The 22,965-nt window shown below is 37.4% G+C and overlaps 1 protein-coding gene across 2 annotated transcripts in view; it reads right to left on the bottom strand.

Moving 5' to 3' along the window:
• IARS1 (isoleucyl-tRNA synthetase 1) overlaps positions 1 to 22,965 on the bottom strand; it is a 110,443-nt gene that overhangs the window by 23,797 nt on the left and 63,681 nt on the right. For both annotated transcript variants that reach the window (XM_050904485.1, XM_050904484.1), the window contains exons 18-26: positions 20,935 to 21,021; positions 20,171 to 20,254; positions 15,988 to 16,135; positions 12,959 to 13,079; positions 8,380 to 8,471; positions 7,935 to 8,012; positions 7,333 to 7,454; positions 4,073 to 4,175; positions 3,763 to 3,846 (exon numbers count right to left, since the gene is read on the bottom strand). In XM_050904485.1, the coding sequence (XP_050760442.1) occupies positions 3,763 to 3,846; positions 4,073 to 4,175; positions 7,333 to 7,454; positions 7,935 to 8,012; positions 8,380 to 8,471; positions 12,959 to 13,079; positions 15,988 to 16,135; positions 20,171 to 20,254; positions 20,935 to 21,021 (919 nt within the window). The remainder of the gene's footprint in view (positions 1 to 3,762; positions 3,847 to 4,072; positions 4,176 to 7,332; positions 7,455 to 7,934; positions 8,013 to 8,379; positions 8,472 to 12,958; positions 13,080 to 15,987; positions 16,136 to 20,170; positions 20,255 to 20,934; positions 21,022 to 22,965) is intronic.

Genomic DNA, 22,965 nt, shown 5'->3' with positions numbered 1-22,965 from the left:
TGTAGAAGTTGACAGCAAATTTTGTCAGCTATCTTTTTGGAAGTAATTTGAGTAAGCAAGCCTCATCTCCCTTAAAACCAGATTCTGTAAAATCCACAAATCCAGTTTTCAGATCAAGAAAGTGTGATAGACACTGAATTTCACAAAATTCTGCTATTGAAAAGATCCGGGTATTGAAGTGTTTAATCAGAATAGCAATTCTGAAGTGAAGCATCATAACTGCCAAGTCTAAGAGAAATAATCAATAAGCTAACATGGCAGAAAAGCCTTACAATGCCACTTGCAAATCTATTAAGTTTTTTTAATTAAAACTCCTTTAGTGCACAATTCTTAAGAATTTAAGTCCCACAGTAGCTAAAAGCAAGAAGCATACAAAAGTCTTGTGCATTGAGCCATGACTCCCTTAGCCAGTGCTCTTAAGTTGCCCCCAGAAGAATTTTTAGAAGCCTGCCTTAGATGTACATTTAGGCTTGGGGAAAGATGGTATTGCTGGAGTAATACATAATTAGAAGTTTAAGAGGTCCTCCGCTGCTTCAGTCATCTCTTGAATTCTTTGACTGCCATGGTTGCTCTTACCAGGACAAGCGAGGCGAGTTGATCTTGCTTGGGTAGATGCAGATTTTTGTTCTCTTTGTCAAGGCAAAGCAGCTGATCTTGACAATGACAGCTTGAACTAAAAAAGTTCCAACACGTTTTAAGCATGTGACTAGATTTTCTGTTAGAGAACCCTCTGAAGATACCTTATTGAAAGGAATAAAGAATCCTTAATCTACCAAGGACAGGCGTATGATAAGGGCCATGCCATTTCTGGACAAGGGAAAAAACCCTTAGATACTGTACTGCCAGTGGTTATTATAACAGAAAAAGAACTTATATCTCACTTATCTTTGAAGACCTGTTTCAGTGGCTTTAGAGAATGCAAAATGTTACAAACGCTTATGGAAGAAAAAAGATCTATTAAATGGAAAGCATCATAAACTTATGCTTCATGTACTGCCAGCACGCTGTAGTACAGCCATTGGAACTGACTCTGTCGTGAATGTATATAAACTGATCTGGAAAGTGACAGATTCTGACAAATGAAAGATGACAGGAAGGTTAAAGGTCAATTATTAGTAGAAATACACTTTATTTAATAATCCACAGACCATTAAACAGAAACACAAACTAAAGACAGATTGCTGAACCCACCAGTCCTGTATTATATCAGCTCTTAAGAAGTATAGGGGTCCTAAGGTGATACAACATGGAAAGAATTTCCTGAAGACAGAAACGAGACAGCAAGTTCCTCTGCAGTGTCAGGTTCAAAGCTTCAGTGCTGTGGATGGAGCTGAAGGAAAGGAACCACTCTGAACTGCGGAGAATCCCTACATTTCCCACCCGATTACTGTACCTGGACACACAGAAGCCATACACTAATATGACAGTAGCTGGGAAGTATGCTGGAGGTAAAACAGGACAAAGAATTAAGTTGTAACAGTAATCTGTTTTTAGTATATACGCTACAAGCACTTAAAATACAGGAAGAGGGCAGACTTCGGAGGATAATGAAAAGTACGCTCTATGGCTTACCTTTCCAGATGTGAAGTTATTACGGGAGGGAAGGGAAGGAAGCCTTTCATAAACTGTTCAGATGTACAACTACATTGCTGTTCAAAATTTTTTTCCTCTAGTTTTTGCTCATTTAAACAGAGATTTTTTTCAAACAAGTAGCTTTGAGAGAGCAAGACATGAGAAGGCTAAGCTTGCAGGTCACAGGCATTCAGAAACTGCATTAAGACTTCTACATGAAATCTCTTGTAACAGTTAAGGAAGCTGATATTTTGCAGGGTTGTTAGTTTTTGTATTACATTGTATTTAACTTCTCTAACAAGGACCTAGCATTGAGGCTAGTATCCCTTCCTCAGAAACATTTTTATTAGGAGGTCTTGAACGGGGAAGATCATCTGAACAACTACCTAGGTGTTTTTGTTTTGCAAGACCGCTCCTTCAGTTCTCATCCGAGAGAAAACCTGGCGTGTATTCTGCCTCGTTGAATTAAGAGCCACACACAAATACAATAAGATTGCATAAGGGAAGGATTCAAGTGAAAATCCAGACAGATTAATACACAGAAATTATTGTCATGAAGTAATCCCCAATTTATATTCAAGTCTAATGCATGCATTCTGCCCATCAACACCAAATCAGTTCCTTTAGAATTCTGCTTTCTTAGCAAAGAGCTGCTATTTGAAATGCAATTCTTGCCTCCCCAAAACACATACAGTTACAAAGATGAAGTCATGGCTTATCTCCCCAAGGAACACAATGAAACATCTGGATGAAAAGCGATCATCTATCCCAACAAGAGACTACTGCAGCAAGAGGAAATTAAGAGTGCTCAGAAAGAACAGCATTGCTTAACCAGTCTTCCTTCTTTCCTCACTGCCTTCCAGAGGGGTTCTGAAAGGCCTCCAGTCTTACAATGGCGATGATATTACCTCTAACTCCCTGTTCAGCGAAGCAATCGTAAAGCCCCTAGGCTGCTAACACTGAGAAATTACACATAGCATAGCTCATGATATCAAATACATGATGGTGACAGATTTAAGTAGTAAGAACCACTGGTCTGCAAGACGTTTTGAAGGCCCCAACCCCTAGAAAAAAGTTCAAAGGCACACTGGCATAGTAGCTTTCTTTCCCTCCCTTTTCTTTTTAAATAAAAACACCATGGCTCATCGACATTCATCACTAGCTGAAACATTCTTCCTTCTCACTACTCCCTCTTACTGTTTGTTTTCTCTTGTACATCATAGATGTGAAAGAAGACGCGTACAAAGTCTATTTGTAATTAAATTTAATTGAACATAAAGACTAGAAAAGCCCACTCTACAGAGTCTTTTAAGCAATCAAAAAGTAATAGGCTTTGTGCCTTCACTACAACTTCTGCAATGTAGTACTGAAGTTTAAAAGATGTATTTATAGTATAAACATATGAATAAATGAAGTTCATTTAGAAACAAACTCCTTTTTCATTTCACTTCTTAAAATACTATAGATTTTTACATGACTGACTAAAAGCAGAAAGTGCAGCAAATTTCAGGAAGTTAAGCTCAAAAAACCAAGAAGGGTTACTTTTCTTTTGAATGACGGGGCTTTTAGCCAAACGAAGATTTAGAAGTAGCGCAGGCTGCATTTCTCTAATGGACACACATTAAAAGAGTATTGCAGTGGCATACAGGAGCAGATGAGTGTAAGAAATTGTATAGACTAACATCTTATTTATTTGACATTTTATTTCCTAAACAACATCCTGCAAAAGCCTTGACTGGTCCCCTATTCTCCCTTACATGGAACTCCTCCTCTCCATCAACCCTTCCACTTACTGTCAAACTGTTTTTAATGCCCTTTAACTGAAGGAGATCACAAATTTTGCAATCCATCTCTGACAACATGTAGTTGACTATTGTCTTAGTTTCATTCAGAGAATGTTTTTTTCCTTTCACTGATCAAGAAAAAGAACATTTCTAATAGCCTCTTAGTCCTATGTGGTCAGTTTGAGCTATTAAGTATTTCTCAATACAACAACTGACTAAGGATCATCACCCATTTACCTTCATTTCTGTACACAGTACCCACTGATATCCCCTTTCATTACAATTCTCTTAAATTAATTTTATCTAGTGAGTTATTAATATCATCAAAAGGGAAGGTTAGGGTTCTGTTTGTTTAGGTAACTGACACACACAATCCAGTTAAGCATCACGTTCGTGACGTTCTTACCTCGAGTACGTATTTCTCTAAAGATCTGATGTTTTCCAGAGCCTCTGGATCCTGATGGATAACAACTACTTCTTTCAAAGGATACTGGGGAGAAGGAGAAAAAACAAAACAAAACAAAAAAACAACAACCTGAAACTTTTGTCCTTCCAACTGAAAATAAAGAACTTCAGAAATTATTATTTATGATTTTTATTGTTGAACTCTGTTTGCTATTGCAAACTCAGTTATTCAATTTCCTCAGGCTTATCCCAAAGTTACAAAGCTATTGCACATTCCCAAGGTATTGATAAGAGACGTTAAGAGTTCTAACCTTTACTGGAATGGTTTTTCTGTCTCTGATTACTCGTCCAAGCTCAATAACAGACTGCAAACAAGAAATGGCACTTTCAATTTTTTTGTCGATGAGATCCTCCCTAGATTAAAAAGGAAACATTATATTGCTTCATTTTCATTGTATCTGTTTGAGCAGATTGAAAACATTTTTCCCCCTTCTCTGAAATTTCCTACAGAGACTCAATTATGCCCTGTTTGGGGCAATTTGAAAAATTAACAAAGAGGTTTTTCCTCTCTCTCTCTGGAGAAGAAGATGAGGAAATAACTTGCTGAAAACAAAAAACAGAGTTATTTTTAAATCATCTTTTGTTAGCACATCTCACAAGATGGAGATGATGGATTGAGTCACACTACCTATTCTATTAATATCCAATAAAAAGTGAGATTTACATTAATATCATAAGAAGATGCAAAAAGATATTATAAATAGGGTACTTACAATGACAATGAAATACCTATAATGCAACCAACTCACTGGATCTGAATTTATAATCTTTTCCAGGAATTCTAGATATTTAGCTTGATGTTTTAGACAGTCTTGTCACCTTTCCTGGCTTAATCATTTTTCCTGGCTTCATCACTTTAACACTCTTCCATTTTGAGGCAAGGCAGGGTTGGGGGGGGGGAAGTGTGTGTGTGTGCCTTTTTTGGGGGGGGTGGGTTGTTTGTTTTGTGTTTGGTTGGTTGGTTTTGGGTTTTTTTTTGAGTAAGCTGACATTCACATCTTGTTTCAAATGTACTGGCAGCCAACAGTTCCAAAAATGTGGTTTTCTTGATTTCTTGAGTAGCTGCATAAATTGAGCAGCTCCTTTAAAACCGCACAAGTGTCATATCAAGACCAGAGGTACTAGTTCAAAAGACAGTTGTGAATAAAATGAACAAAATTGCTTGCTGTAATATAAGTAGCAAAAGTACTGGGACAAAAACCATGCATCCAATAAGGATTGTCCAGAAAAACAGAACTGGTAAAGCAAAACTTAAAACTGAAATATCCCCATCTTCTGCACTAGGCCTTTGATTAAGATGTTACTACCCATTTTGAAGCTTTTGTTCTTCCAAAAGCCAGTCTCCAGGATGGTCCTCCAAAAACTTGGAAACATGTAAATTGTGAGATAGAAAACTTTGCTCCCAGATAGGTTCATATATTATAATGCGGCAGTATTTCAATATTACTTGCCATTACTCAACAACATTGCGGAGCCACAAAATGAGAATAGTCTTCATAGACTGTATGCACATCCACAAAATTTAATGCAACCCATCTGTTCAGACACCAAGCAACCAAGTAATACCTCAGTGGGGTTTGTAACACAGGTATTGAGTCAAGTTCAGCTGTGAAAGTGACCAAGTCCCTTAGCTTTATCTGTACATACCCATCATATGGTTATAGTAGTGTTTTCTGTAACTACATCCAAAAAACGTCTCTTATTATTAACTGACAGTATTGTCCTTATGCAGTCATCAGAAAAATATTCAAAGAAAAATGCAATGATGTGCTTCGCAACTCAAGGTGAAACTCTAAAAATTCAACAATAATTTAGTTCTGAAAATTTTTTTTATCTGACAAAGGGAACAACTGATACACAGGAGATCCAGTAAACTACACAAACTAGTAGCAGACAAAAATCCAAAGTACAAGACAAAGGAAAGCTGTGTAAGCCACTCAGATACATCATACGATAGCATGAAGCAGCAGCAAGTCAGTTAGCACTAACAGGAATAAAGTGACTAAGCCACTTTTAAACACTCATACTAAGCCCATGCCTGAACCGAGTTCCTGCGAATAGCTCACTATCCTTCCATTACTCCATCCTACAGGAGCTCAAAACCGTTTCTGATAGCTCACTGATGAGTTTTACATTCTTTGATTACATATTCTTTACAGCACTTTCCCAGGGAACAGAAAATCAGCACCATCATTATGTCAATCTCAAACTCCTTGTTGCAGTAACTCTCACTATTAAAGCTATCAGAAAGAACATACACCTTCCTCAAAGGATATAGTATCCATAAAGGAAACACCATTACTAGAAGGTTTAAATTTTTAAACTGGCCCGTAAAGTATCAAGGTCAGCTCCCTTGTCCTTGAGGGTTTTCAAACTGAGCTGCAATGCAAAAGGAAAGTTTGCTTCTCTAACACTCAGTGACTAACAGCAGACGGCAATGCAGGTACTAACTTAATCCACTACTGCAGCACCAAGGCACTAATGAGGAACTGATTACTGTAATAGTAGTGTCTCCCTCAGCTGAATTAAAAAAAAAAAACAAACAAAAAAACCCAAACCAAAACAACTTCAGTTGTCAAGTTCTACCTGGGTTGAGTTGATACTATGGATAACCCAGAGCGTATGTCCAGTACAACCAACCATCATGGACTCAAACCTTTCTGAGACACACCAGCACTTACAAAAAACCTCACCCATCAGCATCCAAAGAAGCGATCTGTCTGGAAAGCTCGCTCTCATATGATGTATCCTCTTACAAGGAAGGGGCAATCTCTGGACAATGGTCTAAATTCTTGATCTGAAGCCAAAAGAACTCACTCTGCTGGCTCCGTATGTGGTCCACACAAAACAATAATTCCAATCCACATGGGATCTGGCATCAGCATTCGCTAAGAAAGGCCTACAGATGGGGGGATGCACACGTTCTTGCAGATGTGGGGCCCACAAGAAAGTTTTATAATCCTTTTGGGCCCTTCATAGGTAGGCATTATAGCTTCTAGTCAGCGCACATTTTGAAGAGTAAAAAGGATATTCCTTGTCCACCATAAGAAGAAAACATTATGAGTTGGGAACATGCATTCCTCCTAATTGTTTTCCTTCCTATCTACAATCCTTTAACCTAGCACAAGTCTACTGCCTAAATGTGGAGGGAAAAGAAAATTCCCAGCTAACACAGAGAGGGGTGGGAAGTGTACTGCTAGTGAAATGTTCTCCTACAGCAGAGAGACTAACATTAATCGGAGCTTAATCAAAACTTAAACATTTTTTGCTTATGGAAAAGAATGTGTTAACTATCATCCCAAAATTCTTCCTGAGGCAAAGGAATATTCACATTATTAAAGCAGCTTGTTTTCTTGTTATGCAAAACAGTTTTAAACACAAGTAAGTGAAGGAGCACTGTTCTGTGAAAAGCAAAAAACCAAACAACAACAAAACAAAGCAAAAAACCAACCAAACCAACAACCAACCAAAACCCAACCAAACCACATAACACATAACAGCTGTCTCTTACCTCACTTGGGGAAGCATGAGGTAGTGGATGCTTTCAGTATTCTTTTCCTGAACTGAGGCTGGATCAATAAGTGTCTTCAGATTCTGGTACATCAGCTCAGTGATAAATGGAGTATATGGTGCCTGTAATGTTGCATTCAATCATCATCTTTTCTTTATTGTTTGTACATTATGAATCAGTAATGCTTATGAATTGCATAAGGACAGTTCAGCAAAAACAATGCTTACACAGCGTCTTCAATGCAGAACTGTGATGTTATTCAAAACGCAGACTGAAATAAATGATGAAATTGCTACTACTTATTCACCTCCCTCCTGATATTTAAATGTTACTTTTGGGCATCAGATGAGAAATCATCAGGTGTCTTTATCAGTCAGGTGGTATTTGCCTTCTTTATCGTACCATGGGGCAGATAAGCACATAAATGGGGGAGGTGGAAAATGAACCATGCTACACAAATGAGTAGCAATATGGTTTTTCTCCCCACGTGTTCAGTCTCTGTACCCCTAGTTTCTATGGTCAACTTAGACACAAAGATGCATGCTTTTAGATTAACTACATTAAAAATGTCAAATAGTTATAGTGGGCTGTAATTCCCTTACCATAAGTCTGCACATGGAGAACAAAACACTAAACAAGGTTTCCAAGGCCATAACGCAGTCTTCAGTCCCGTTCTCTCCCTGTTTGAAGAATTCACCAAGAAAAAAAACAACTGCAATTTTAGGATCAGTAAGCGCACTTCAATAAAGTTCAAAAATTTCCTATGTTAATGCAATAAACTAGTTTTCCAAACTGTATTAGTTTTGCTCAATCCCATCCAGCAAGTGAAACAGAATTAGTGGGCATTTTGTTTGTTTGGTCTTCCTCATAAAGCAAAGAGGAGGAAAAAAATGTTAACTTCTCATTCCTACTTATCAGGTACAAACCAATATAATTTAAAATGCAGCATAAAGATTTTGTGTAACACCATGAAGCTGCTATGCATTAAATTAACATAGACTACTAGGATTTTGTTTACAGTACAAGATTGCAGAAGTAGATACCTACCTTTAGTCTTCTGCGGTTCATTCTAACATACCAGTTGGTCAGAATATCAACAAACTTCACTAATCGAGGGACTACAGTGTACAGCCTGTAAGCTAGAAGGAAAAATGTTTACAGTGGTTAATATTTGCCCTCTGCATCAAGCTCCTCACTTAAAGAAACACATTATCATTTGTAGCTCTGGTGTTAAACATAAAACTTGAGTAGAAGCACGTAGGTAAGCAAGATCAAAAAAGTGATGAGACATACTATTATGTTAAAATCATATTTTGAAATTGCACGTCATCAATTCTCATGCTTCAAGACAAACACATCTACCACCAAATTGCTTCCCTAATCCTACACAAACACGCATTATGGAAGCCTTATGCTTTTATCTGACTCATAAAGAGGATAGTGGATAAGAGACTATTAATCGCAAAGGATTTGGCAAATCCTAGATTTGCACATGCTGTAAATACAGCCAAGTCACTAGAAGTTTAACAGAAATTACTGCAGAATCATACAATAAAATTTTATTAATTACTGCCAGTATTTTCTTTTTTGTTCACCAGATTTCAAATGAGACACCTATTTCAAACAATTCTCCCTGAATTAATTGTAGTCTTTTATTATTTTTCTAAGTAACACAGTAGGCTAAAAGAATGTAAAGTAACAGCAAGCCTGACGAGGTAAGAAGATAAACATAGCTGTATTTTCAAGTTCTGTGTAACTTAAAAGCATGGAAGACTGCCAACACAAAAAAGAAGGTCATCACAAGCATCACTATGCAACTGGGAAAACAAATTTCAGTTGTTCGTGAGAGAACTGGGGGTGGGGATGGACCTTAAATAGGACTCTGTTTTCTAAGGAAAAACTTCTATACAACTTCTCTAAAAGCAAAGAGCTTTTTGATCTCTATTCTGAATCAGTTTCATTAATCAAGCAGCTACTGAATAAAATGGATCTTTGCTTTAAAAGCTTCACCACACTTCTCACTGCATTTTCTAAATTAGAAGTGTTTTTAAAGGCAGAATACTGGTATTTAAACCTAAAAAGGAAATACTCAGAAGATTCATGCCATGGTGGGGAAGACATTATTTATGTGGGAATTTGTATTCCTAAAAAATTGCCAGCTCTCTTCTAGCTGTGCATTATCTAATTAGGAGACCGGTTAAAATCAAACAAAAAACCTCAAAAACCCCACCCATCAGAGACAGTATATCTTTAACAAGAGATTCAAGTTAGTCTGAAAACATGCATTTCTCCCCTCAATAGCTGTAACCCCAGTTCATAAATCAAGTTGTGAAATCTTACTTTTTCATGACTCAAGAAAAAGGCATGCATGTACATGGAAACACATGCACACACACATGCACAGAGACACACACACTTCTTTCAATTTCAGTCATCAGGAGAAAAGTTGTTTTGCAAAATAATTTCTTGTATTGGGCACTTAAGTAGAAAAAGCAGCATAATAAGGCTTACTGGTTTTAAATATAGAATTCTAACCCCCCCTTAAAACACACAGGATTGTTTGCCCTATTACTTTCCATACTATCTTCCCAGTATCTTACTACTTGCCCTATTTATCAAAGGGCCCAAATCCCAGAAGTTTCCATCATAAAAGATGAGGTTTAGTGGAGAAACTATACTACTATTCAATAGCTAATAATTCCTTTGGATAAGCGTGTTATTATCAAGATGAAGCTAAGTTAGCTACGCCAGCTGCTGCTGAAGAGGTTACTGGCACACATCTACCTAACCTGCAGCACTACTGAAGAGAGCATGTCTACAGCTCCACTGTTGAGCACCTATTAAACCAGAGGTAACACGCAACAGCAAAAACCCTCTTGCAAAACACGTGTATGGTTTCAACACATTTAACTTTTGCCAATTTTCCATGAATAATTGAAATGACACTGCTTTCTCATACGTGTTGTGTCCTTTTCTCCAATTGCATACATTCTAGGAAGTCAAAAGCTCTCCCCAAGGCAGGATTAGCAGAGGGTTGTTAAACCTCTCTGAAGTTTTTCTAGGCTCTCTAAAGCATCCCAAAGCTGGAGTGTGCACAGGTATGTTCCCCTTCCCACCCTCAGTCTATTCAAGTGAGGTCAATACTAAACTGACAGGGACTCCCATTTAGGCTGAAATACTGCTGGCTATTCAAGCTACTAGTAGAAACTGGGGCAGAATTAACATAAGTTTTACTTAATGGAAACATTTTCCTAGAGGCAGGCAATCGGTGTAAAATTTAGCCCTGCTATAAAATACACTTGATTAAATGGAAGAAGCTAAGCTCAACTGCAACATTTTTCTGGTTAGCGGTGACTCCTTGCCATTCAGAGTTTCAAGCCTGTACGTTCTTACACACAGTTGCAGGAACAGCATGTTAGAGTGCAGACTGTGCCATTTCTTTGACAGATAGTGCCCAAATATCACCGCAGCATCACTGCCTCAGCTATGTTTTAGACATGGCAGAGACAACAAATTTTTTTTTTTTTTTACGCATCTTGCAGGTAACAGAGTTGTATGGCATTAGTTGGCGAACGCAATCATTTCTTTTTGCTCACATCATGCCACATCTACAACAGCTTCTGCATTTATTATTTTTTCATTATTATTTTCAAAATCTTGGGTTCTAAGATGAAGCTTGTGTAGTGTACTTATCTCCTTTACCTAGCACTTGAGGTTATCAGTCACCATTATAATCTTCCCTTGCCTCCTCCTGACATTCTTCCTACTTCAAGCCATATGAAGTAGAATAGCTTTAAAAAAAGAAAATCCCAAACTAGTTTTTTAAAAAATATTAGCACAAGAGTATCATGTCACAGTACACAAATTTACTGCATCTCATTAATATCTGTCTGACTGAATTCAGAGTTTATGCAGAAAAATAAACTGAAAAATCATGTTTATTAATCACTTCCAACTGAGATGTGTCACTCATTTGATAAGCACATCATGTTATCTTCATCTAACACAAGACAATAGCATTTAATACCAACACTACAGTCTTGAAAGTTTTTACATTGTCATTTTCCAAGAGGAATTTTCTTCTCCTGCTTGGAAGGATCCTCTTGCTTTGTAAAGATGTCAGCTGACACATCCCTTTATTAGCTTCATCTTCCTCTTAGAAGTCCATAGCAGAGAATTCAAGTTTCTACCTCCATGCTCATCTTCCTGCAAATACTATCTCTGTTTAAACCACGCACTAATCTAAGATCCCAGGTACGCATTCACAAATTAATTTTCCACTGTCCTTTCGAAGTATTTTCCTCTTTACGTGCAGCATGTAAACTTGCATAGGCTCTGCATATTTCTGTTTGGCAACACATGAAACTCAACACAAACCACCATCAAATTTCAAGGACAAAACTTACAGGAAGAAGCCACATTTTTGTCAACAACAGACAGCTTTTACATTATTCCCGGTTTTGGTAGCTTGAGGATTCTTTCTTCCTTTAATGCAATGTTCTTAGATGACCTCACCTGAATTCTGTTATTATCAAAATGACCTCCTTTATCTACTGTAGCAAGATAAACTCATCTTACTGGTCTTGGTGAGAGTGAACATCATGCCAGTCTAAGAGGGGGGGAATATAAGAGATGACTGAAGCAGAGGAGGACTGTCCTGTGTCCTCATAAACTCAGATCTGGCATTTAGCTGTTTCCTCATTATCTCTCATCCCACTAATACCTTCCTTCCCCAAGCCCAAGCACACCTGCAGAAGGCTTCTAAAAATTCTTCTGAGGGCACCTTAAGATCACGGGCATAGGGGGCGTTCTTTGTTTATTCATAAACAGGAACAACAATGGCAAAAGCCACCTTCTTCCCAATATCGAGGTTTCTAGTGCCCTTGAGGGCACCAAAACCTCTTCAAATCCCATCGTGACTTTACCTGCAAGTTTGTAAGCTTACTGGATCAGACCAACTCCTTCAGGGGGCTCCTGCAGCACCTTCTCTTTGCAATTACTATTGTCTTAATATAATGTGAGCATTGAGAGGTACGGGATGATGAAAGAGACAACATGCAGGAAGAAAACCCAGGAGAGTATGTTCTTACAGCTATGCAATATCCTAATGCTATTCTGTCCTGCTGCGCACGCTCCCAATACGATTACAAAGAAACCCTCTCCATGGAACTATGCAGGGGAAAATTTATTCCCCATGCTCATGTACCTCTCAAAATTATTTTATTTAGCTGACTTGAGCACTGTCTGTTTTATCCTTTTTTTACAGCTTCCCCAAATTCTATTTGGCTTCCTTTCACTGCTGTGTTTCAGCTACTATTATAATATTATTAATTGCTCCAAGCACTGCAGATGTTGTTACAGCAACAAGCTACATCACTGAGCTCATAGGATTAGCCGTGACAAAAAAAGCCTCATCACTTTTTAAAATCTCATGAACAAGCGTAGCAAAATCTGTATTAACACCCATAAAAGCAGCACACCATGTATTATGGTAGCTGGTTAAAGATTTCCTTCCTTTTATCTGAACTCTAAGTCTCATGTGGAATCTGGAAATCTCTGGACGAAATGGCTAGTTCTCTAATCAAAAATTAAACACCCATACACACACCCAACCAAACGTGCATACCTGCCATTTCAGCTTTGAAGAACTGAATGAGTGATTGGGTGAAAGAAAGAATCCATTTATCCATGATGTTATTGCTCTCCTTAACTGTGTTCTCATTGTAAAGGAATTCTCTTCCCTCATCCTATCATCAACATAAAAACACAAAACATTTTCAAGTCATAAGGGTATATATTCAAACCTCTATGTCGAGCCACCTGTCAGCCACTAATATTTTGTCACCTTCACCGTGTTACACTGGTTTCCTAAGAGAGAACATTAAATTCCAGAAACATGCATGTAAGAGAAATAGCCAAGGAAAACCTGACTCCCACTGCTGCTGATTTCACCACACTATACCTTCAACTACAAAGGAGGCTAGTTATTTGGATCTGTTAAACCAGATAAAAAGTAGCACAGCACACAACGGTATGCAGTCATTCTTTCCCTGTTTGCAGTATAAGTCATAGCTTCCAGACACAGGGTAGGACTCTTGAATTTACAGAACTCCTTCATCTAGGAGGATCTGAAGCATTTACAAGAAATGTACTATGAACATCAATTCTATTTGGGGAAGGGCCTATAAACAATATAACTATTTTTTAAGAGCATGTGACAATTTCAACAGATTAAAACATAGAAGAACATAACAACCTGAAAAAACAGCTGGAATTTTTAGGCATCCAACATGCATATAGTGCATTTTGTTGCTTTCCAGAATACTGATGCTTGCACCCATCTGAGAAGTTTCGTAACACTTTGCTGATTTTGTAGGGCATTGCAAGCAAGACCACAAGTAAGCACACTTGTCGGTGCCTACAGTCTGACTCTTTTCCATGTGAACGTTCTTATTAAAAACAGGGGGGTTGTTCATTTTTTTTTCAGATTTACAACCAGTATTTAACATCTGGTTTTAAGAGCCTTTGGACTTTCCCTTCCCTCAGAGTCCAGATGAAAAAATCTGTTTGGATTATTTGACCCAGTAATTATGCATCCACTTACATAGCATAAAGGAGAAGATTCTTAGGAAAGAAATGCATCTGCACACCCAGAAGTGCAGCAATCCCAGTGTGAGGTCAGCAATCATTTAACCAACTACAATTACTGTGGTAATTACAGTAAGCATAAAATTATTATTAGACTTCATCCAGAACACTGTGATTGTAGTTCCTCTCTTGCAGGAGGCAGAACACAAAGCAAAAGTTGTTTAAGCCTGTGCATGAAGTCTAATTTAAGCACTATCACCTCCAATAGCACATTCTTTTGCCTAATTTGGTGCGTAGGAATGGTTTCACTATCTATTTAGAAAGAAAAATTACATCTGCTGAATTACCAAAACTATCTGCTTAAGCACCTGGATTTTCCACTGGGGTCTTCCATCCCCAATTTGGCTGATTTTGCAAGATTTAATGGGATCACAGCAAAAAGCTGCAAAGCATACTTTAGATAATTCAAAGGTCAAACAGGAAAAACAGAAGTATATTTCTGGGGTAATGTGTAAGTTTGTCTGATGAATGCTGTCTAGGGATCCTAAGAAAAGATTTGTTAAATATTAGGATCTGAAGTTACCAGACTTTCTTCCCAAAAGGGGTTGTTAAAAAGCTAAACCCATTTATTTAAGTCAGCTATTTACTGTACTATTTATTGAAGTCAGCTGCCTTTATTGCTTCAAATGGCAGCTCTCCACAGTAATTAGGCTGCTACTGTAATTTCATGCATAGTACAAGGTTTGAACTTTTTTGCTTAGTTCCCACTCTTCCATAAAAGTCTGCACTAACAAGTGGTAACTTTCTATCAATCTCAGCTGAAAGATTAAAATTGGTTTCAACAGAAACTACACAAGATACACATAAAATCTTCAATTTAAATGAAAAATTACTATAAGAAAGAAATTGTAAACTTGCTTTCATCCTGAAAGTGTAGAAACTCATGTCACTGATCCAGCATTTTTTAGTAGACTTCAGATGTAATCTACAAGTCTAAAGCTTGTATGATGATTGCTTTTATGATAATTTACCTTTCTTTCCATTCCATTTCTTCATTTTTTTTCTAAGTTGTATTTAAATTTAACTTAAAAAAATTAACTGTCATGTTACAGAAGGCAAGCTTCTTGCTGTGGCTAATGTATTCAGTATCAAGTATTCCCAAGTTAAACATTTTTATGCAGATTCATAATTAAAGTTACAGTAACTGAGTTAGCTCAAGAAATTGTCACAGCAGCTGCTACTGAAAATAACTTTCTTTTCATTACTTATTTGCAGTTCTATTTGTGTTAAATCTGTATGCTCTTAAGCAATGTTCTTAGCGCAGAGAAACTTGCAGTCCAGATGCCATCCTCTGACGGCATCCTTCCTGCGATGTAGCCATGCCTGACTACGTGACATGGGGTAACAGCAAAGAAAAAGCAGCAGCAGCACTCAAGGCAGTATCAGTGACACCTCCTGCCTCCAAACTACTACACAAACACTAAGACAATTACTAGAAAACCAACAAGGCTTATTATGGACATTTCAGAAGGATTCCCTCAGGCACATGTGGTACCTGGCTTTTAACTGGTGTTCCCAGCAAGGTGACTAGCAGCAGATAATTGCTTAGTATGTATTAACCCCACAAACTCAAAGTCCCTATCTTGTTCTCTAATTTCAAGAGTATGAATGCAATAGCACCACATTTATCTCAAATAAAAGGGAATCAAGAGCATCGTAATCTGAGAAATGATAGCTGTTGTGTCTTGACAGTCCCCTACCTTCCACTCCTCCTTTCTATATAATAATAAGCTTGGTCAAGAAGAGAAAGATGCAGGGTGATTACAGCTTTATAAAACAGGGTACAAACAGCAAACAACACAGAAATTAACAGCAAGTATATACAACCTGATCTAACTTTGAAGTCAGCCTTGCCTTGAACAAGGAGGTAAAGATAAGATGACCTCCACAGTCAGAGTCCAGACCTCCCTTCCAATCTAACTTTCTCTATGATGCTAATTCACTCTAACAATGGAAAAACCACAAAGCCCCTTCCACTTTGCTTTTCCATGCTCAGGAGATCTGTACCTTATGTTGCAGGATCTGAACATTCTGAACAAGAAAGCGATAGGCATTGTACCAGGGCAGGAAGACATCCTTCAGTATATCCCTTACTCCTTCCTCCTTAAATCTCAGATTTTCTGCTCTTACGACAGGAGAATTGATCAGGTATAACCTGCAAAATAAGAACACAATACTTGAAAGCTTAAAACTGCATATACTGATAGAAATGCACTTAAAAGTACCAAAAACCCTAGAGAGCTGCACAGCAAGAGAAAGATACCCAAGGGAGCAGTTTCACACTAAGAGCTCTAAGGAAGACAGTATTGTAAGCATTTAACATATTGAACATATGACAATTTACTTCCTAGTGCTACAGGATTATTTTTATGATACTGCACATGGAATCTGAATTGTCTTTTTTACTCTAGAAGTTAATTGAAGGGATAACACATGCTCAGATGCTATCACAGTATAAAACAAGCAGTGGATATATGGAATTAGTGTTCATCACTAGAATGGCACCTATTGTTTCGGTCATATTTTTAATTCCTTAACAATGACATAGTACCTGTCTACTCAATCTAGTTAATTTCCTCAATTATAAAAAGCTTTGGGCCCATTACAAACACAGAACTAAGGAGCAAGACAAAACAGGCAAATCAAAGTAAAAGAGTAGAAATTAACGTTTTCAAGAAAAACAGCCCCAAAAGAGGACAAAGGATGTACCTCCTACCAATACAAATGTGCCTCAGCTCCAGAAACAGCTCTGAAAGAGCAAAGCAGAGGATTCAGGTGACGCTGACTACTTCTATCAGAAGCAACCCCTCACAGAATCATGCCCACCTCAGCCAACGGGGTTCATCTATACATGAAATCCACCTTGTCTAGGGAGACCCTCCTCGGGTCAGTCTCTCTCAAGCTAACAGTTCCTCATTTCAGAGAGACAGACATATTCCCCAGCTTCCTTGCTGGCTGTGAATTGGCAAAAAATCATCTTTATACTTTATGCCATCTTCCTCCCTAAACAAATATCCTGTCTACAGAGACAAACTGGTATCTATCAAGTTAACTCAAAAAGAAATCAGGTCTTACTCAGGTATGAAAAAAAACTTGAATACAAATTTGATTTAGATACACTTCATTTTATCTTCCAAATACGAAAACCAAACCAAATATTATTTTATTTTAAAGATTGTGGCATTTCTCAATAGAAATTTATTAACTCATTTTCTCACACTTTATGAACTTTTAAAATCATGATTCTAAACTAATATATCTTTACAGGCGCTTCCTTTAGGAGGCTTTAAAATCTTAATGGAGTTTGACACAGCACATTCAAGAATACCAGACCATAAATTCTTCAGTAGAGGGCTTCTTGCATAATATGAATACATAAAAATAGAGCTGCCAGAGTAAAAAGACAGTAATGCAGCACAGAAATGCGCATTTTCAGTACTGTATTAAAAAAAGGATTTTTAAACATATCTGAATTCAAATTATAAATTTACAGAAGTACAGAACAATTAAGCACAATAATGAACTAGTAAGTCCTTAAATGAAACTAGAATTTATAAGTATATATTTAAACCAAACCTCCCATCAGAATTATTTATGTGCTTACTACTCATTATTTATTTCAGAAGTCAAACATAACTTCGCTCCAAATACAAGAGCTAGTCTGGCCCTAGGGTACACCAGGATACTCCAGGCCTTTTACCAGTTTGGGACTTACCTAGAATAATGACCACTTCAAATTGCCTCCACTGCTTTCTGCCTGAGGAAGCAGCAATGCAAACTAAATCAGAACTATGAAGGATCCGCTAGATTGCTCCTTTGCGCCCACCTCAGCAGCACTTGCTGCAGAAATCTATCAGAAGTCTTCTTCAAATAGCTCTTAGCATGAGAAATTAAAGAAAATGGTTCTCTAAGGCTACAGTTTTGGGTTTGGTTTTTTGGGTTTTTGTTTGTTTGTTTGTTTTTTTAAACATAGCAGCCCTACACTGCCTTACCATATGTAAATGTTAGAAGAACAGTAATTTCCTGAATTATTCCAATGCAAAGATACTTACATCTATTATATGGAAAAAGAAATAAGGCACCCGATAAAGGAAGAGTTTATCAATTTAGTTACACCTAGTGATATTACGCATTGGGCAGAAAATACAACCTTCCTCAAATCAAGCCAGTATTATCAAGTTTTCTAACAATGTATGAGAAACAATAAAATAACTTCCTTTTCATCTCTCTAAAACAGCAGTCTGTGGCATTATGTTATTTCTTCTGCATTTTAAGAACAGATTGAGGGAAGAATGTAACACATCATTTCTAACAGCAATACTTACCTCAGGATACATGAAAGCAAAGGGTTTGTAAATACCATGACCAGCAAATTCTCTTTCTGACATACTTCAACTTTGACAGCTATCCAACCTAAGTCATAGGTCTTAGCAATATTGAAATATAACTGGTTTTGACAATTCTCACAGATTTCACACAGGATTCAAGTTTCAGGAAGTCTGAAGTTGGGTTGTTAAATTTACTGTGCTGTTATTTCTTCTGTTTGCCCTTTCCATTCAATTCCGTATTTAAACAACTTACATCTATATTTTCTGCTGATCTATTTATCAAGCTACTGCTGAGAATACTTCAAAGCTGTAGTTAAAAAAAAAAAATATATATATGTACTACAAAAGCTAAAGTAACTCTGCAGGGAAACAGTGCCAAGGAAAACAATCAGTTGTAGCTTTTTCTATAAACAGAATACATCAAGCACTTCAGTGAATAAGCAGAGACAACTGAATTGCAGAGCTCCTTCCATAAATGAACCTAGTCTGCAATGCTTTTTACTCTCTATGTGGGTGTATGTATAAATAAATGTGACATTAAAGAATGAGTACACAGGCAGAAAAATGAATTAGCTTTTTAGAAATCAAAAAACCATGAATAATGGAAGTATAACTTCTGGTGTTTGAAATTTTTTGTTTTGTTTTATAAAAAAGGCAGAATTTTTCCAACAGAAACATCACCTGTGATTTAAAAATCTCCAATATGAGTAACTCCAACCCTTTTCACTCATATTGTTCCAGCTACCAATTCTCCAATATTCTGCTAATACACCTTGATTATTTGTAAAGAACAATCTCGATCAAATTTAAGAAATCCACCCAACTCTCCACTGTAAACATATATGAGAAGATAATTTACTAGGTCTTTTAAACGCTAAAGCTTGAAATAATAAGGAACTTCATATCTATTTTTTTAAATTATCTAGAACAAGCAACAACCATCTTTCTCAAATAAACAAAAAACCATGGTACACTAAGCTTTCATTCAGCCCAATCATTACCATGTACAGTTGTAACATACAATTCACTGTGTGTGATAGCTTAAGGTTTTCTTATATATAGCAAGAATTATAGGGCTCTTGAGAAAAGCGTAAGTAGTATACCCCCGCAGTTATTAAAATGTCTTTATTGTACCTTTACCTCAAGGTACCACTTCATGCATGTAGTTAGTGCATCTAGCCAAATTACCAGGTGCCTGCATAATTACGTTTATACATTAGTATAATTTTAATGAAACACTTGAACTGTGTTTAATCTCTGTTTGACCAGGACAATTTATATATACACATTAGGCTGCTCCACTTCTCCTTTTCTGGTTTCACTACTATTAGGTACATACTGTATACTTACATCAACAAAAAAGAAACACTTTCTCTTTAGAAAATGTATAGTATAAGCGGCAAACATACATTTCTGTGCATTATACAGTAATCCTTCCCTAAAATAACAATTTAACAGTAAACTAATAGTATTGTTCTCAAAGATTTTATTCAAATTTTCACTGGGTCAACTCAGACTATTAGCTGCAAGAGCAGACAGCGCTGGCTCAAGTGGAAGCATTCTGTACAAAACGGACACACATTTTCTGACAAAAGGCCTCCAGTCAGCATGTCAGCTTTGGTTGTACCAGCCTTGAGGGAGACAAGACAAGGGTATAGAAAGTCCAGGCACTGTAACTGTTGCCAGTTCTTTTGTCATCCACTCTTTCAGCTATTTGGCTGCCACAGTGGTCTAGAAGTTTCTAAAATTAACTTTCCTCCTACTGCTAATTGTCAAAAACCCATAAGCAGCCCTTCTGGTACATGCCTGCTATGAACAGAAAGCTAACATATCAGATTGTACATTAATTACAGAAATCCTACCTTAGCGCATCAGCTCCATAACTATTTACAATACTCATTGGATCAGGATAATTCTTCTTCCTTTTGCTCATTTTTTGGCCATCACTAGAAAATATCAGAATGTAGGCATAAATTCCCAGAATTCTTGTCATACATGGATAAAGAAAAAAGGCCCTTCAAATCCAGCTTAATTTTTCTGTCCTATTATGTTCTTGGTAGCATAGACATAATTATATATTAGCACATCATTTCAGTATGACTGTTGAACCCACGAAAGCAAGTGGAAAAAAACCCAGACAAACCCCAAGAGGCTCCCAAGTTACAAATCTAAGCAGGAAATCTGTCTTTCCTACCAAAGCTGAGGGAAGATGCACTCGTTTTGAATCAATCCCTCCAGCCCACTGGCAAAGCTTTATTTGAAAAGAAAGGGAAACAAATATAATTAACTTACTTAAAATTACATCTAAAACTACCTTTATAATCCCCGTTACTCTGCATAACAGGTATCATTTATTTCCTATTCTTTCCTATTCTGACTTGTCACTCATTTTCTCTCTCTCTAGGGAGGACTAATCCTGCTGGAAAGAACCTAGTGCAACAGATAGCTGGGACGTGTAAACCTCACACTCCCAGGTGCCTCTTACCTCCTACAACACCAATATCTCCCTGACAAGTCTTAACAGTTCCAAAGTCCATTTCAGATTTAATTCACAATTCGTAGGGACTTATCTGAAATATTCTTTCACTAAAAATCTGTTCAGGAAAGAGCTGACTGACATACCAACCTGGCAAGAACGAGGCCATTCACAATCACATTCTTGAAAGGAGGCCTTCCAAAAAGAGCAGTGGACAGCACCAGCAAAGTGTAGAACCTGAAACAAGAGATAACACAAACGTGACTTTCTAAATATGCCAAGCTAAAGTCTGCATGTCCTTCATTACAAAAGAAATTTTTCATTATGTTGTTTTACTCTAGCAAAGTTAAAATTTAAGTATGTGGAACATCTATGTGGCAAAGACTCAGAAGAGGAGCTTATTGTAAGTAGACCTTTTTCTTCTTTGTAGCATATCATGCTGTTTGCTCAGCTGTGATCTACTAGTCCAAGAAGGCTGAAAAATTGCAATAGTAAGCATTAAGAAGGTCGTTAAAAAGCAAATTGTAGCATTGTTCCCTTTAATACAGAAAAGAGAATTCTGTCCCTGAACAAGCTCCCTATTTGCTCGCTGTAAACCTCTGAACACAGGATCGGTCAGGAACAAACGCAGCAGACAGGACTGGCACACGTTGTGTGTGTGTGTGTTAATGTGTGTGTGTGTTAATGTGTGTGTGTGTTAATGTGTGTGTGTGTGTGTGTTAATGTGTGTGTGTGTGTGTGTTAATGTGTGTGTGTGTGTGTGTTAATGTGTGTGTGTGTGTGTGTGAATGTGTGTGTGTGTGAATGTGTGTGTGTGTGTGTTGTGAATGTGTGTGTGTGTGTGTTTGTGAATGTGTGTGTGTGTGTGTTTGTGAATGTGTGTGTGTGTGTGTTTGTGTGTGTTAATGTGTGTATTCTTCAGCCTAGCAGACAACAGAACAGTTACTGCTGGGAGCATAAAAGCAAGTTAGCAAAAGTGAGCAGAGCCTCCTTCCAACCAAATAAACTTAGCTGGTTAAATTAGCCATCACTAGAAAATACGAGAATGTCGGCATTCCCCACAACAAAGGGGAGTAAGGGGTTCCCCCCAGCTCCATTTGATGTGTTTACAATAACTCTATAAACTATCTAGGACACTTAAATCAGTGTTGGAGCAAGCACAGGCACCTATTGTTCAGTATGTCGATATAGGATTATATCTGAGAAATTAAGTGGAGGTGCAAGATGATGTGATAATTTCATACTCAGGAGTGAGAACCTTCACCAAAGGAGGTATCTATGAGCTTCTGTAACTGCACTGCTGGTAATTACTTTTAAGAAAATAACTGGAGGGTGGGCCACAGCTTTCCTGGTTAAAAATGAGTATCACACTGACGATTGCTTAGCAACCTTAAAACAGCAGATGATTATAAAAAAGCTAATTGATTTAGAATAAGGCACAGGAGGTTACGCCTCAGAACTATGCATTTGCATGAAGAGTTAGTGGAGAAACACTTTAGTGGAAAGGAGAGAAAAAAAAAAGGTCCATCTGTATATTCCAAAGTAGTTTTTATCAAAAAGCTGCCTATAATTGCAAAAGCATTATTCTGACGCTTGAGGGTCCAAAACTCTGTAAAGGCTGCTGTGTGCATTACGGCATTTATTAAGTGTCTTACATGACAACTCTGATGCTTATCTCTCAGACAGGCTTTTAACTCTCAGAATCACCTCAATTCACACTCCAGGATACAAATTCTCTTTATTAAATTGCATTTTAATTTCATGAATTTTAACCAACACTCCTCCACCTGCACACAAACACATGCACTCAAAATCCTTGTCTTCGTTTTTAACCTTCTTAAGAAAACACCTAAACACAAACATCTGAGCATTTACTCAGATCATCGACACCTTAAGCCTACAAGACTGACAGTTCATTACAAACACAGCAGTACTTCTTTAGTATTTAGTATGAAGGTACCTCATTGTCAAACTCCCATCACTTTCTGCAAACTGCCCGCAAATTCTCATATTAGAGCAGGTGAATTTGCAATTAAAAAGAACAAAGCAGAAACAACTAGAAGAGATTTCAATACTGTTTGTATTAGGAAAATTGTACAGATGGACTGTGGGCACTAAAAATTACATCCAAGAACGTTTCACAAATTTTATGTTATTTGCATTGTCAAACCCGATGAGCCT

Source organism: Gymnogyps californianus, chromosome 13, assembly GCF_018139145.2.
Source record: "Gymnogyps californianus isolate 813 chromosome 13, ASM1813914v2, whole genome shotgun sequence".
NCBI lineage: Eukaryota > Metazoa > Chordata > Aves > Accipitriformes > Cathartidae > Gymnogyps > Gymnogyps californianus.
This window is presented reverse-complemented; position numbering and strand designations above follow the sequence as displayed.